At 37.7% G+C, this 12,212-nt stretch overlaps 2 protein-coding genes across 2 annotated transcripts; one reads left to right on the top strand and one right to left on the bottom strand.

The window, feature by feature from the left end:
• Nucleotides 1-1,008: 1,008 nt before the first annotated feature.
• slc35d2 (solute carrier family 35 member D2) lies at nucleotides 1,009-6,292 on the top strand. Its single transcript, XM_065248089.2, has 12 exons — nucleotides 1,009-1,361; nucleotides 1,508-1,541; nucleotides 1,633-1,719; nucleotides 1,802-1,869; nucleotides 1,957-2,028; nucleotides 2,130-2,198; nucleotides 2,293-2,395; nucleotides 2,717-2,809; nucleotides 2,888-2,955; nucleotides 3,831-3,909; nucleotides 4,135-4,217; nucleotides 6,002-6,292. The coding sequence occupies exons 1-12, from the start codon at nucleotides 1,243-1,245 to the stop codon at nucleotides 6,126-6,128; spliced, it is 1,002 nt and encodes a 333-aa protein (XP_065104161.1). The 5' UTR covers nucleotides 1,009-1,242; the 3' UTR covers nucleotides 6,129-6,292.
• Nucleotides 6,293-11,859, bottom strand: znf367 (zinc finger protein 367). Its single transcript, XM_065248090.2, has 5 exons — nucleotides 11,300-11,859; nucleotides 8,683-8,842; nucleotides 8,479-8,598; nucleotides 8,101-8,239; nucleotides 6,293-7,841 (listed from the first exon to the last, which is right to left on the bottom strand). Exons 1-5 carry the CDS (start codon nucleotides 11,579-11,581, stop codon nucleotides 7,601-7,603), a joined length of 942 nt encoding a protein of 313 aa, XP_065104162.1. The 5' UTR covers nucleotides 11,582-11,859; the 3' UTR covers nucleotides 6,293-7,600.
• Between the last annotated feature and the right edge of the window lie 353 nt (nucleotides 11,860-12,212).

Genomic DNA, 12,212 nt, shown 5'->3' on the forward strand with positions numbered 1-12,212 from the left:
CTAACCCACATGGAAACCAGAATGTGTGTGTGTGTGTGTGTGTGTGTGTGTGCGTGCGTGCGTGCGTGCGTGTGTGTGTGTGTGTGTGTGTGTGGTAATTATCACGTTGTGGGGGCCAATTCCCCACAAAGATAGGAATAGCAGCATTTTTGTGACCTTGTGGGGACATTTTGATGTCCCCATGAGGAAACGAGCTTATAAATCAAACAGAATGATGTTTCTTGAAAATGTGAAGTAGAGAAGCGTTTCTGTGATGGTTTGTGTAGGGAATTGGGTAGGTAAGGGGAATAGAATATACAGTTTGTAAAGTATAAAAACATTACGAAACCAGAATGTGTGTTTGTGTGTGTGTGTGCTTGCGCGCGTGTCAGTGTGTGTGTGAGTGACACATTGAATGAGCTGTGGCGCGTGCTGCCATCTACTGATGAACTGAGATCGTAGTTCAACTCCACCACAGATGAATTTATAAGTATAATAACGTTTATCAATAAAGCTGTTTTTCGTGCTATAGGGGATTGTGGGCTCGAAAAAAAAACCGAATATCAATACGGTTTAAATATTTTAAAATATGATCGTTTAGACTGGTTTAGATGTCACTGGCAGTATCAAAGGCTGCAGCCTCCAGAGGTCTTATATGCAGGCTGCATACGTCATCAAGCATGGTTTATTTAAGTTAACTGAGCATTACATCCTCATGTCATAAGCATCCATTTAAGATTAACTTAGAATCGTCAACTATTGCGACATCAGGAGGCTTCAGCCTTCGGATTGAGAAAGCGCCATCGTATCTGAGCAGCAGCACAGTAAAAAGTAATAAGTATCACGAGAGCAACCTGGTATTAAAGAGTCTGTCAATAATTAACAACAGAATGCAAACACTGACAAACTTCAACAGTCATTTAAATATGTAAATACAACACATTCAATGTTTAAAGAAAATAAACTCATGTAAACTCATGTTCTCTGACCAATCAGAGGCGAGAACTGAACGGAGAAGCCCCGCCCATTAAAACCGCTTTTCCTGCTGTTGCTTGCTGTTCAGTCCGTTTATTCTGTTCCTATTCACACGCAGATTATAAACTTATAAGAACACTTTCACCATCATGTGTTATTATTTAACTCACTCATTGAGTTTAATGGACGGGTTTAGGACCTTATAAACAGCATGTCCCGTCTACAGAGCGCGGAAAAAAACACGAGAGAATCGCGGAGTTTTGAGAGACGGAGGAAACCAAAGGAACGATGATTTTCAACGATGATATTAAACACGGCAGACTCGTGAAGCTTCTGTCGGCCGTGTTTTACGCTGTCAGCTCGTTTCTCATCATCGTGGTGAATAAAAGTATTTTAACGCAGTACAGGTGAGTGTCAACTTCCGGCTTTACCTCAGAGCGCGCGCTTTACATATGTCATCATCATGAATAGAATAAACATCAATATAAACATGTCGTCTTCACGATGATTTAATTATGTTGACATCTCATTAAGTTGTGTTTTAAATGTTTAGGTTTCCCTCGTACATGTTTCTTGGAATCGGACAGGTGAGGAAGATTTACGTGATGAATATTTTGTGGATTGAATCTCTGATGAAATCTCTCTGATCCTTGTATTGATCTTCATATAACGTTACAGATGGCAGCTACGATCGTCATCCTCTATGTTGCCAAAATGAACAAAGCTGTCAGTTTTCAAGACTTTGACAGCAGTATACCCAGAAAGGTAATTCATGAATGAACATAATATGTTTGTGATCACTTTACTATCATTGTGATTTTACTCTTTTATTTTTTATGTTCTGTAGATTTTTCCTTTGCCTTTGCTGTATGTTGGCAATCACGTGACCGGTCTGGGTGGAACCAAGAAACTGAGGTGAAACAAAAACTTGACATATAAGTTTACACTTTATTTTGCCTAAAGACAAACAAATATTGACAGCAGCCTCCCTGTCTTTTTCAGTTTACCAATGTTTACTGTGCTCAGAAAATTCACCATTTTACTCACCATGATTATGGAATCAAGAATATTGAGGTACACACATTCATATTGTGGTGAAAACATTGTTTTATCTTTATGTTATAAATGCTGACATCACAATTTGAATCTGATTCGCTTTTAATTTTTACCGCCAGAAAGAGTTTTTCCCCTTGGCTGGTGTGCAGTGTTTTGGCTATAGTTCTTGGGGCTTTGGTGGCAGCCAGGTACAGTAAATTAATAAGATACTATACAGTATTATATATATATAGTGTTAAAAGATTTGAACACCATCAAATGTCTTCATAAACTTTGTTTCAGCTCAGATTTGTCCTTCAATGCAGAAGGTTACACATTTGTTCTGCTGAATGACGTCTTTACTGCCGCCAGCGGCGTTTACACCAAAAAAACCCTTGGAACGGAGGTGTGTGACAACATTTACATCATCATGCTATCAATGACAGATGAATATTTCTTAGAAAACTCCACAAATGATGAGAGAAAACATTTACTAAGCATTGCGCCGACCTATGACACGTGTACCGTATGCTTCAGCTAATAACTGTTGTATTATCAGAGACCAATGTGATTGGGTCTTATCAAGAATAAGTCTTTAACTTTGACTTTACATCACACCCTACTTTGCTAGGATAATCTCTGCATAAACAGCCAAACCCTGGCTGGTTTCACAGCTGTATAAACTGTGCCGGTCATTGATGAATATGTTTTTTTCTGTTCATCACAGGGTTTGGGTAAATATGGAGTTTTGTTTTATAATGCATTCATCATTATCATTCCCACTGTTTTGGCAAGCGCCTACACTGGAGATTTACAGAAGGTGAGTTAAAACGGATATAAAGCTATGAAAATCTTTTATTGGTAAGAGTTTGAACGTTATTTTTCTTCTTGTTTTAAGGCACTGACCTTTGATGGATGGTTGTCTTTGACTTTTATATTTTACTTTTTGTTGTCTTGTGTTATGGGGTGAGTATGGATGTTGCAATGATCATCTTATAATAGTTTATATCAGGGGTCTCCAACCTTTCTGGAGGGCTAGTTTAAAAAAAGTCTATTCAAATTTTTTTGTTTTATTTGTTGATATGTTTTATCATTGTTTATTACACGGCTCTCTGGAATGCTTGATTCTGATTGGTCAGTTGAGACATTTGCAGGTTCGTTCTTTTCAAATAATAACCGCTCCAAAATAATAACGCATAGCCGGACTACTTGCACGAGTGAAATCGCTCCGCGCCAATAATGATCAATAAAGATTACTGTCTGTTTGGCGCCATCTTGTGACAAACACTCGACAACCACGACAAGACACAGAGAGCTTACTGAGACTGAACTTGACAAAATAGAGCATGACAGCTACGAAGCCACACAAAAAATACAGAATGGGCATTAAAACTTCTCAAAGACTGGTTAAAGAGAAAAAAATGGAGACAAGTATGAAGCAGAGGATCTTAATAAGGTATTACGATCATTTTATGCATCTGTGCAAAGTTTCGCGGAAGGATAAAAATGTTAACTTAAAACAAATATGCCAATAAAATGTTTCAAATTCATATTCATGTCCAGTTTTTTTTCTTATGTGGCAAGTAGCCGTGTAATAAGCGGGATAATGTAGAGGCAGCCGGTAGTTATTGGGAAATAAGCCCCTTCAGTGTGATACAAGACCCTCCGCTTCGCGTCGGGTCCTGATCACACTGTCGGGGCTTATTTCCCAATAACTACCGGCTGCCTCTACATTATCCCTTACTTAAAATGTTAACACACATAAAAGTAGGCACGTGCACCATGTTGGAGACCACTGGTTTAGAGAAATCCATATGAAGTAAACTCTTATCTTGTTGCAGGTTTGTTTTGATGTACTCTATAATCCTCTGCAGTTATTATAACACAGCTTTAACCACAACAGTCGTTGGTGCGATTAAGGTATCATCATTGTATATTTTATTTATGATATAACAATCACACTGAAATATTTGAGTTATGTGAATACATGAGAAAATGTTTAATAATCTTTAATATTGTGTGATTTAAAATATTTGTACACTTGTAGGCTGGGGTTTTTTGTCTTTTCACGTTCATATAATATATTTTTCTCCTCAGTATGGTCTTTAGTGATTGTTTTACAGCTGTTTTTCTTTTCCTCTTTAGAATGTGGCTGTGATGTACATTGGCATGTTTATTGGGGGAGATTATATCTTTTCATGGCCAAACTTTATTGGACTGAATATCTGGTAAGAATATTTGTTTACATATGTTTATATTTCAACACACCTGATTCTTTAGCACAGAGTCTGTCGGCGATTCATATTGAGAACCAGCTAAGTTTTTTACCCCTGGTTTCACAGACGCTAGTCCTACACTGTCAGAAATAAAGGTACAAAACTGTAACTTTTCTGTCACTGGGGCTTTACCCTAAGTTTCCGTTTGGTACCTTTACAGGGATACAAAACAGAATGCAATTTTGGGTAGATTACTGTACCTTTAGGACATACATTGTTAGATAAAAGTCAAAATATGTACCCTAGCTGTCAATGGGGCAGCACCCTTTAAAAAGGTAATTGTATGGAACATTAGGTACAGATATGTAAACATTTAGTACCAATATGTATCTTTGAGATACTAATATGTATTTTTGAGGTACTTATAAGCTCTCTTGGTCTCAATATGTACTTCTGAGGTACTAAAATGAAATCCTTAGGTGCAAAGCTGTACTTTTTGAAAGGGTACAGCCCCAGTGACAGAAAAGGTACAGTTTTGTACCTTTATTTCTGACAGTGTAGACTAAGACACATGTTTGAGTTGTCGCTCTCAACTGGAAATAACTTGCACTGACAGATCTTGAAATTTTCCACTGCAATTTAGTCTCCAGATACATACCAGTAATGTCTTTTGCTTAGGCATGTTTATTAAAGATGCTTAAACCTCTTCATTTAACTAAGGCCTAGTCCTCTGGCTTTAGCTAAGCCTTGTCGGTTAAATAAGGCTTTAAAGGGATAGCTCACCCAAAAATGAAAATTCTGTCATCATTTACTCACCCTCATGTTGTCACAAACTTGCATACATTTCTTTGTTTTGATAAACGCAAAGGAAAATATTTTCAGAAATCGTCCCCTTTGAATTATAAGGTTCTATCTGACATTTTTGTCAAAATTGAGTTATTCTTATTCTGTGACAACTTATTTACATTATGTGAATTTTTATTGAAAAACAAAAATGTTTTATCTACAAAGCTGAACTCTCACTTGGCTCTATTTGTGTGAGCGCTTCGAATGCACAGAAGATGACCAATCAGGATCAACTTTATATCTGGAAACTTAACTTCTATAATCTTACTACAAAAAGCTACAGTGTTTTGTAAGTTTTTGGAGGTAATGTCAGGTAGGGGAGAAAATGATGTTGCAAGTGCACTAATAAAATTATTAGAACGCGTTGTACGTGATCATCCACATTCCACTGAGATGATAGCATGGAGTGATAGTTTTGTGCCTCAGAATTGCATAATAGGCTTTGCTATTGCTGATTTCCTGACAAGGCATCCTAAATTAATTTGAAATGTCCTAAATACATGGAAGTTCTAAAAATATGAAATAAATTTCATACAATTTGTTAGAAAGTAAAATGTAATCCTTTCTGAGACACAGAAATCCTTTTATAGAATTAGAAGGTTCTATCTGCATTTTACCCAATTACAAAGTTGAGAGGATTTTGATATTTTATATTTTGAATACATTTAGGGTCCCTGTTATTTTCATGTTTGAAAGAAACTTCTTATTCGTATATGCGATGCAAAAACTTTGATGCCCTCAAAGCTGCTTGGAACGCAGATAGAACCTTATAATTACAAGGGGACGACATGTTTTTAACCAAATCGTTTGTGGACCCCATTGACTTCCATAGTAGGAAAAAGAATACAACATGTTTTTTTGTAAATCTCATGTTGTAAGTAAATGTATATTTGGGTGAACTATCCCTTTAATGTCTTTCCACTTAACTTTCTGCTTCTCTCTGTTCTCAGTATCACGGCAGGATTGATTTATTCCTACATAACATTTCAAAGCCCATCAGAATCCAACATGAAACCAGCAGAGGACAAACTACCGCTTCATATCACAGATCATCATCAAAGTTCAGAGAAAATATGACTCTGACATCCGGCTCTGTGTCAGCAGAGATCTTCTGTTCACTGCGATGTGTTATTATTTATTTTTCATTGGATGAGATTTTAAGTCTTGGAAATGCAAATCTTTAAAGGAGAAGTGAATCAATAATGTATCATATTTGTAAAATAAACACACAAGAACCAAGATTGATTCATTATATTTATTTAATGAAGCTTTCAAGTGCTAAACGCTAAGTTTGGACTATAAGTAAAAGCCCATTAACACATTTACAAGTCCTTTCAGTATAACAAACATATCAAAATCAAACGATTACATTCTGTTGTCATAATAATCGTAACATAATCACCTGGGATCTTTCAGTTTGTATAGGGTACATTATACACAGCTTTCCGAAGGATTTTTCTGTAGAATATATTAAATTTTAAGTGGAACAGTGAAACTTAAAGCAATGTATCTTCAATCCTGAGGAACGTTATTCAGATATTTCCAGTTTTACAAATGCCAAAATTAAATTGCATGACGGATCTGAATTTAACTGCAATAACCAGGAAAGCTGTGGAATGATTACATCCAATGAACTTTCAGGATTAATGTTATATGAACAGAATTTAGTGTTGCAGATTAAAACAAATAACACAGCATTGTGCTTTTAAAAGCATCAACGAGCAGAAGTTATGTGACTGGAATAAGTGCTGCCCGGTTCCTCATTCATACCTAGAATCTCATTCATCATCATCATCATCATCATTCTTTGGAAGCCAATATCACCATCCTCAAACTACTGTAGTGAGACAAACATCACTGGATTAATATTGTAAGTGCTTCAGTTTATATGTTCACTCATAACATGTTGCTGGTTTATAACGGGTTAGTTTAAAAAGGTTATTGTAAAGCCTGGATCTACAGCTGACAGCAGGTGGTGCTCTGGAGAAGCTATTGAAGCTTACTGGTTTAAATACAATAAATACATGATTAAAGGTGACAGCGGACCATTGCGAATGAAAATGCAGAAAACCAGACTAACGCCGAGGGTCTCGTTTCAGATCAAACTACTATGTGAAAATCTTCATCTCTAGCAGGTCGGTCACACACCCTGTTCCAAAATGCACGCATGCTAAAATCCTAAACAAACAGAAATGTCACACACACACACAACACAGCCACCCACGAGAAAACAAAACGCTCATTTTACCACGACAAAAAGTGCACAACAAAACAAACGAGACACATCTCACCTCATCCATAAGCTGAGATAAAACAACAACATTCTTCATATAACGATATCATCTACTATCATAGCAGCCTAAAAGTACAAAAGAAAGCAAAAATAAGGTGCTTGTAGCTTATATCAACCCGGGTAGCACTGACTAGAAGTGCAGGGGTCACCAATGTGAGCAAAAGGAAGGATGTCAAGACACCTGCTTAAAAAAAACCCCATAAAACATTCGATTTTACAGATGTTGATATTAAGCTGATTATTTTTGACACTTTTCTCAGGCAGAAAGATTATTGGCCAACTCGATGAGAGCGAGTGCACCGTGGAGTCGTTCCCTCTGTTCCTGAAGACGCCGACGGGCCGTACCTCCTCCGGCGCTTTTCTCATCATCTTGCTCCTCCTCTTCACCTTCATCAGATGGCATGAAGTCCAAAGGGTCCTGCTGTTCTTGATCCTCTTTACCCAGATTCTTGCCTTTAACTGGAGGGGAAGTTCTCTGTTCCCTCGTTTCCCAATACCTGATGAAATGACGATAAACGTTTACTTCTCATTGCGTTTGAATAAGGTGAAAATTATCAGGGTTGCTTTTAAATCAACTAAAAAAATATCAAAACACAAAGAACTTTTAATATCTTTCATTTGTTCATGGTGTAGATAATCATATTAACTTTAACAATATTTCAATTCTTAATTTTATCATTGAGCATCCATATGGGGTCACTGTATATCAAATGTTTTTTGTTTCAGTAAATGTCAGCTCTCAGATCATTCACTCACTTCGCCAGCCATTCAGCAACAGCTTTATTATCAGCTCCCTGTGACTGACCCGGTCCACCCATTGGTTCCTCTCGCTTCAGTCGGGCATATGGATGTTTAGGACAGTGACGGTTAGCATGAGTAAACCGGCTACCGCAGCCTATAATGAAAGATACAAAAACAAATGCATTATTATTCATTGTTTAAAATGCTGAGAAAGCAGCACATTTACACTTCACAGGTGTGACACAGAAAGATATAAACTAGCGGTTCAACTGATGCTGACAGACAATCGACATAGAGGTGAGATAAAGAAAGATGTCCTCAAGATATCTGCATTAAATAAGCATTTGTTTCATTCATAAACACCTTAAGATTACTGAAAATGTGCCCTCCCACCTTTCTCAGAACAGACGAAGGGCTTCTCTCCTGTATGAAGACGCTGATGGGTTTTTAGTTGTCCACTTTGCACGAAAGCTTTTCCGCAGTCTGGATAATCACACAGGTACGGCCGTTCCCCTGCGACAAAAAGCCAGGAGTCAATTCTTGTGATCTTTCAACACATGAACATCCTGACAAATGTTACTGAGGATCACAGCTCACCCGTGTGGGTCCGTTTGTGCGCCTGTAAGGATTTCTCCCTCGGAAAGACCCGGTTACAGATGTTACAGCGGATACGGCTGGTGGAGTTCTCGCCCTCATTGATCAGTTCTCGTACCGTGTCTGCTCGCGGGCGTCCACGTCTGATGCTGTCCTGCAGGGACTAAACACAAACCGTATATTTGACTCATATGAAGAAGAAAGCACTTTACAACATGTATAGAACAAGTGCACAGACAAAAGAATGGTGTCCCAGGTGCTTCTTTTAACCTAGAAAACGTAAAAAGAACAACCCTATAACTTTGCTTTGGTTAACCCTTCTTTGCAAGCAGGTGTAAAAATGTGTTAATTCAGATTTCACCTGTGTTGTGATGAAGGTAGTGAGTCTTGTTATATTAATACCACCTCTTAGGGTGTTTTCACATCTAGTTCATTTCAGCCCTCCAAACGCTCTCGGAGCAGTTCAGGGTGTATGTGTGATCAAACCAAGTCATCTCAGACCCCCCTAAAAGGACCCAAAACTGAACCAACCTAAGACCATGTCCGTTTTGAGTTCTTTTGTTGTTGGATTTCTTTTTGATATGTGAAATCATTGAGGTCCCGGTCCGCTTTGCGTGTCATTTTGACATTGTATCAAAATCAACTGCTGCACAGAAAGCTGGGGTCTGAGTTCTTATGAAGTTGTGATGTGAACAAGAAAGGGTCTGAGATCACTTCAGTTCTGAAGAGGACCAAAAAAAAAGAACTGGGTTCTCTTTTGAGTACACTACACTATTTGTGAACACCAAAAGGACTGAGGTCACATTCAGCTAGCTCCTTTTCTGGTTCACTTTAAGTCAACTGGGTTTTGTACTTTTAATCAAATGAACTATATGTTTAAAAAACACCCTTATTCTGCATCTGCACTATACAACATAGCACTGCCATTTAGTATAGAGAAAAAAATTTGACAGTAAGCATGTTTCTAACTCCGCTGTCGCGGCTGACTTTTTGGTTCCGCTCAATGAAACTCAAGATTTCCTCAGGCGGCGTTGTGGAAAATAATGCTTCTGTTGGTTTGTTGATGGCGAAATTTCAGAGTTTTTATTGTTAACACCGCCGGAAGAACCATAGGTACCTTCTCGTTTTTAGTCACCAACTTGCATGTTTAACTACTGGCCGCGTGAACTCACCAAAGTCTGTTGTTTGCAAAATCGTTGTTGTTTTTGCTAAAGTTGATTAAAGACATTCTTGAAATTGTAAAAGACATTTAGTTTAATTGCTAGACTACAAGTGAATGAAATTTAAATAAATTTGAACGACAACCACGGGAATTTTACCACCCTCAAAATCTGCTTGAATGAACAAAGAATTTGAAGCAGCCGTATAGCCATAGATGTCTGGATATATTAGAATGTGTGCGAAATGTAATGTAAATGTAAAACAATAAAATAGTTATGAATTGAATATTTTTGTTTTTAATCTAAAACTTGTAAAGGAGTTTAGATACGAAACCCTTTGGTTAAAGACAAATGAGATCTTGGAGCCAATCTTGGGGTTATTAGCGATATTCTGAATAAAAAGTTAGTGTTATTTGGTGTAATTAGTGGTTTGTTTTGTTATATATCGGACTTTTCAGAAGTAGAATATGTAGAGGATATGGCAAACAGCTTATCCTGAAAGATTCAGGTCAATATCTCAATTTTTTTTTTAAGTTATAGCAACAAAAAAAAAAAGGTTCTAATTTTCATGATTCAGTCAAACATTTTCTTAAAATTTAATGGAAAACATGGGACAAAATAAAGTGATGATTTTCAAGTTCAAATGGCCAGTATTTTGTTATTCTTGAACCCTTAAACATGATCTTGGTCTCATTTAAAAGCTTTTTTCAAGCTCTTTCTATCTGAACAACTAGTTTTAGCATTTAACCATTTAGAAAATTTTAGCAACATACCTATTGTCATGGCGATCAGTGTTTGCATTTCAACAGCTTATTTGCATTTTAGAGGACACACCCAAAAACAGCACATTTTGCTCACACCTACATGTTGTATTAGAAGCAATTTTTATATATTTTGGGCTAAAACTTCACATACGCACTCTGGGGACACCAAAGACTTATTTGACATCTCAAAAGAAATCTCATAATATGACCCCTTTAACATATAATAACAATGTTATACACAGCAATAGATAATAAATAGAGAAATCTATATTTTATTGAGTGTCTTCTGTCAGATATACACATATACTTATTGTGTTCATAATCAAACTTAAGCCAATTGTGTTTTTCTAGAACATCCGTCACATTTTGGCGCGCACGTCTGACGTCATGCCCAACTCTAGCAGCGTCAAAATGGAGAGCAATTTAAAATCCCATTCTGAGCGCGCGCGCGTTTTACATATGCCTTTATTATACAGTTCCATATATACTTATTTATTTAAACAGATCAGAAACGCAATCACTTATCAGTTAATAGTTAAATAGATTATTAACAGCTTATATAAATCTATACCTTAAATAATAAACCTTCACATGCTACTAAACTGAAAGCATTTAAAGGGTTTCTTCATACAGTCACAATAAACTTATGTTGTTAAGTATACAGTACAATACTATAATGTAGGATCTTTTTCTCACCTTGAGGTGATCCGGGCAGGAGTTGACATCGCTTTCCGCAGATGAAGTGTTGGTTCGGGTGGGTGATGCGGTTCCGCTGCCCGATCCTGGACTCAGTGTCACATTATGAGCATTTTCTCCCCATCGCCACGGATAAACCATAAAGTCACTAAACCCGGGACTGGTGGGCACGAGACACGAGTCCGCTCCTCTGGGTTTAATGGGAGTCGTCTTGATCACGGACACCAGAACTCTTTTTGGAGAATCGTTACAAAATATCACTTGATGTTTGCTGTCAGCCATGTCAAAAAACTGCGTCTTAAAACCGTTTCGTTAAAATAAAACCTAATAAAAAAAATATACAAAGTCTAACGAGGCGCCAGTAAGTTTTCAATTAAAAAGACAATCATTCCCAATGTTTCATGTATCGCTGCTGTAAGCGCGCTTTCCTGCGGTCCCTTTGATTCCTTCAGTCTCCGCCGAACACACTCCACACTTTCCCGCGTTGGAAATCGCGCTCGACCTGAAAATCCAGCCAATCGGATAAAAGAACATTTCACAAACGGCAAGCATAACCAATGACAGGCGCCGTTACGCTTACAGCGCGAACAGTAACCAATGACAGCCGCCGTTACACTTACAGCGCGCACAGTAACCAATCAAAAGTCCAGAAGGTTTCCTCTGTACTGATTGGTCGAGGATTTCACAAGAGCGCGCTCTTTATGAATGACGGGACGGTGAGCCAATGAATTTGCTTCTTGTACGTTTTAAAGGGGGCGTTTTTTGCAGCGCAACGTCTCCCGCGCACAATGTTTATATTCACGTTGATTTAAAGGGAAAGGCGGGCGGCGAAGGTGGCGCCAAACTTATATAATCTAACAGCTCTTTGTCAGATTGACATGAATACAGACGGTGTTCATTCAAACGTGCAACA

Source organism: Paramisgurnus dabryanus, chromosome 11 (assembly GCF_030506205.2).
Source record: "Paramisgurnus dabryanus chromosome 11, PD_genome_1.1, whole genome shotgun sequence".
NCBI lineage: Eukaryota > Metazoa > Chordata > Actinopteri > Cypriniformes > Cobitidae > Paramisgurnus > Paramisgurnus dabryanus.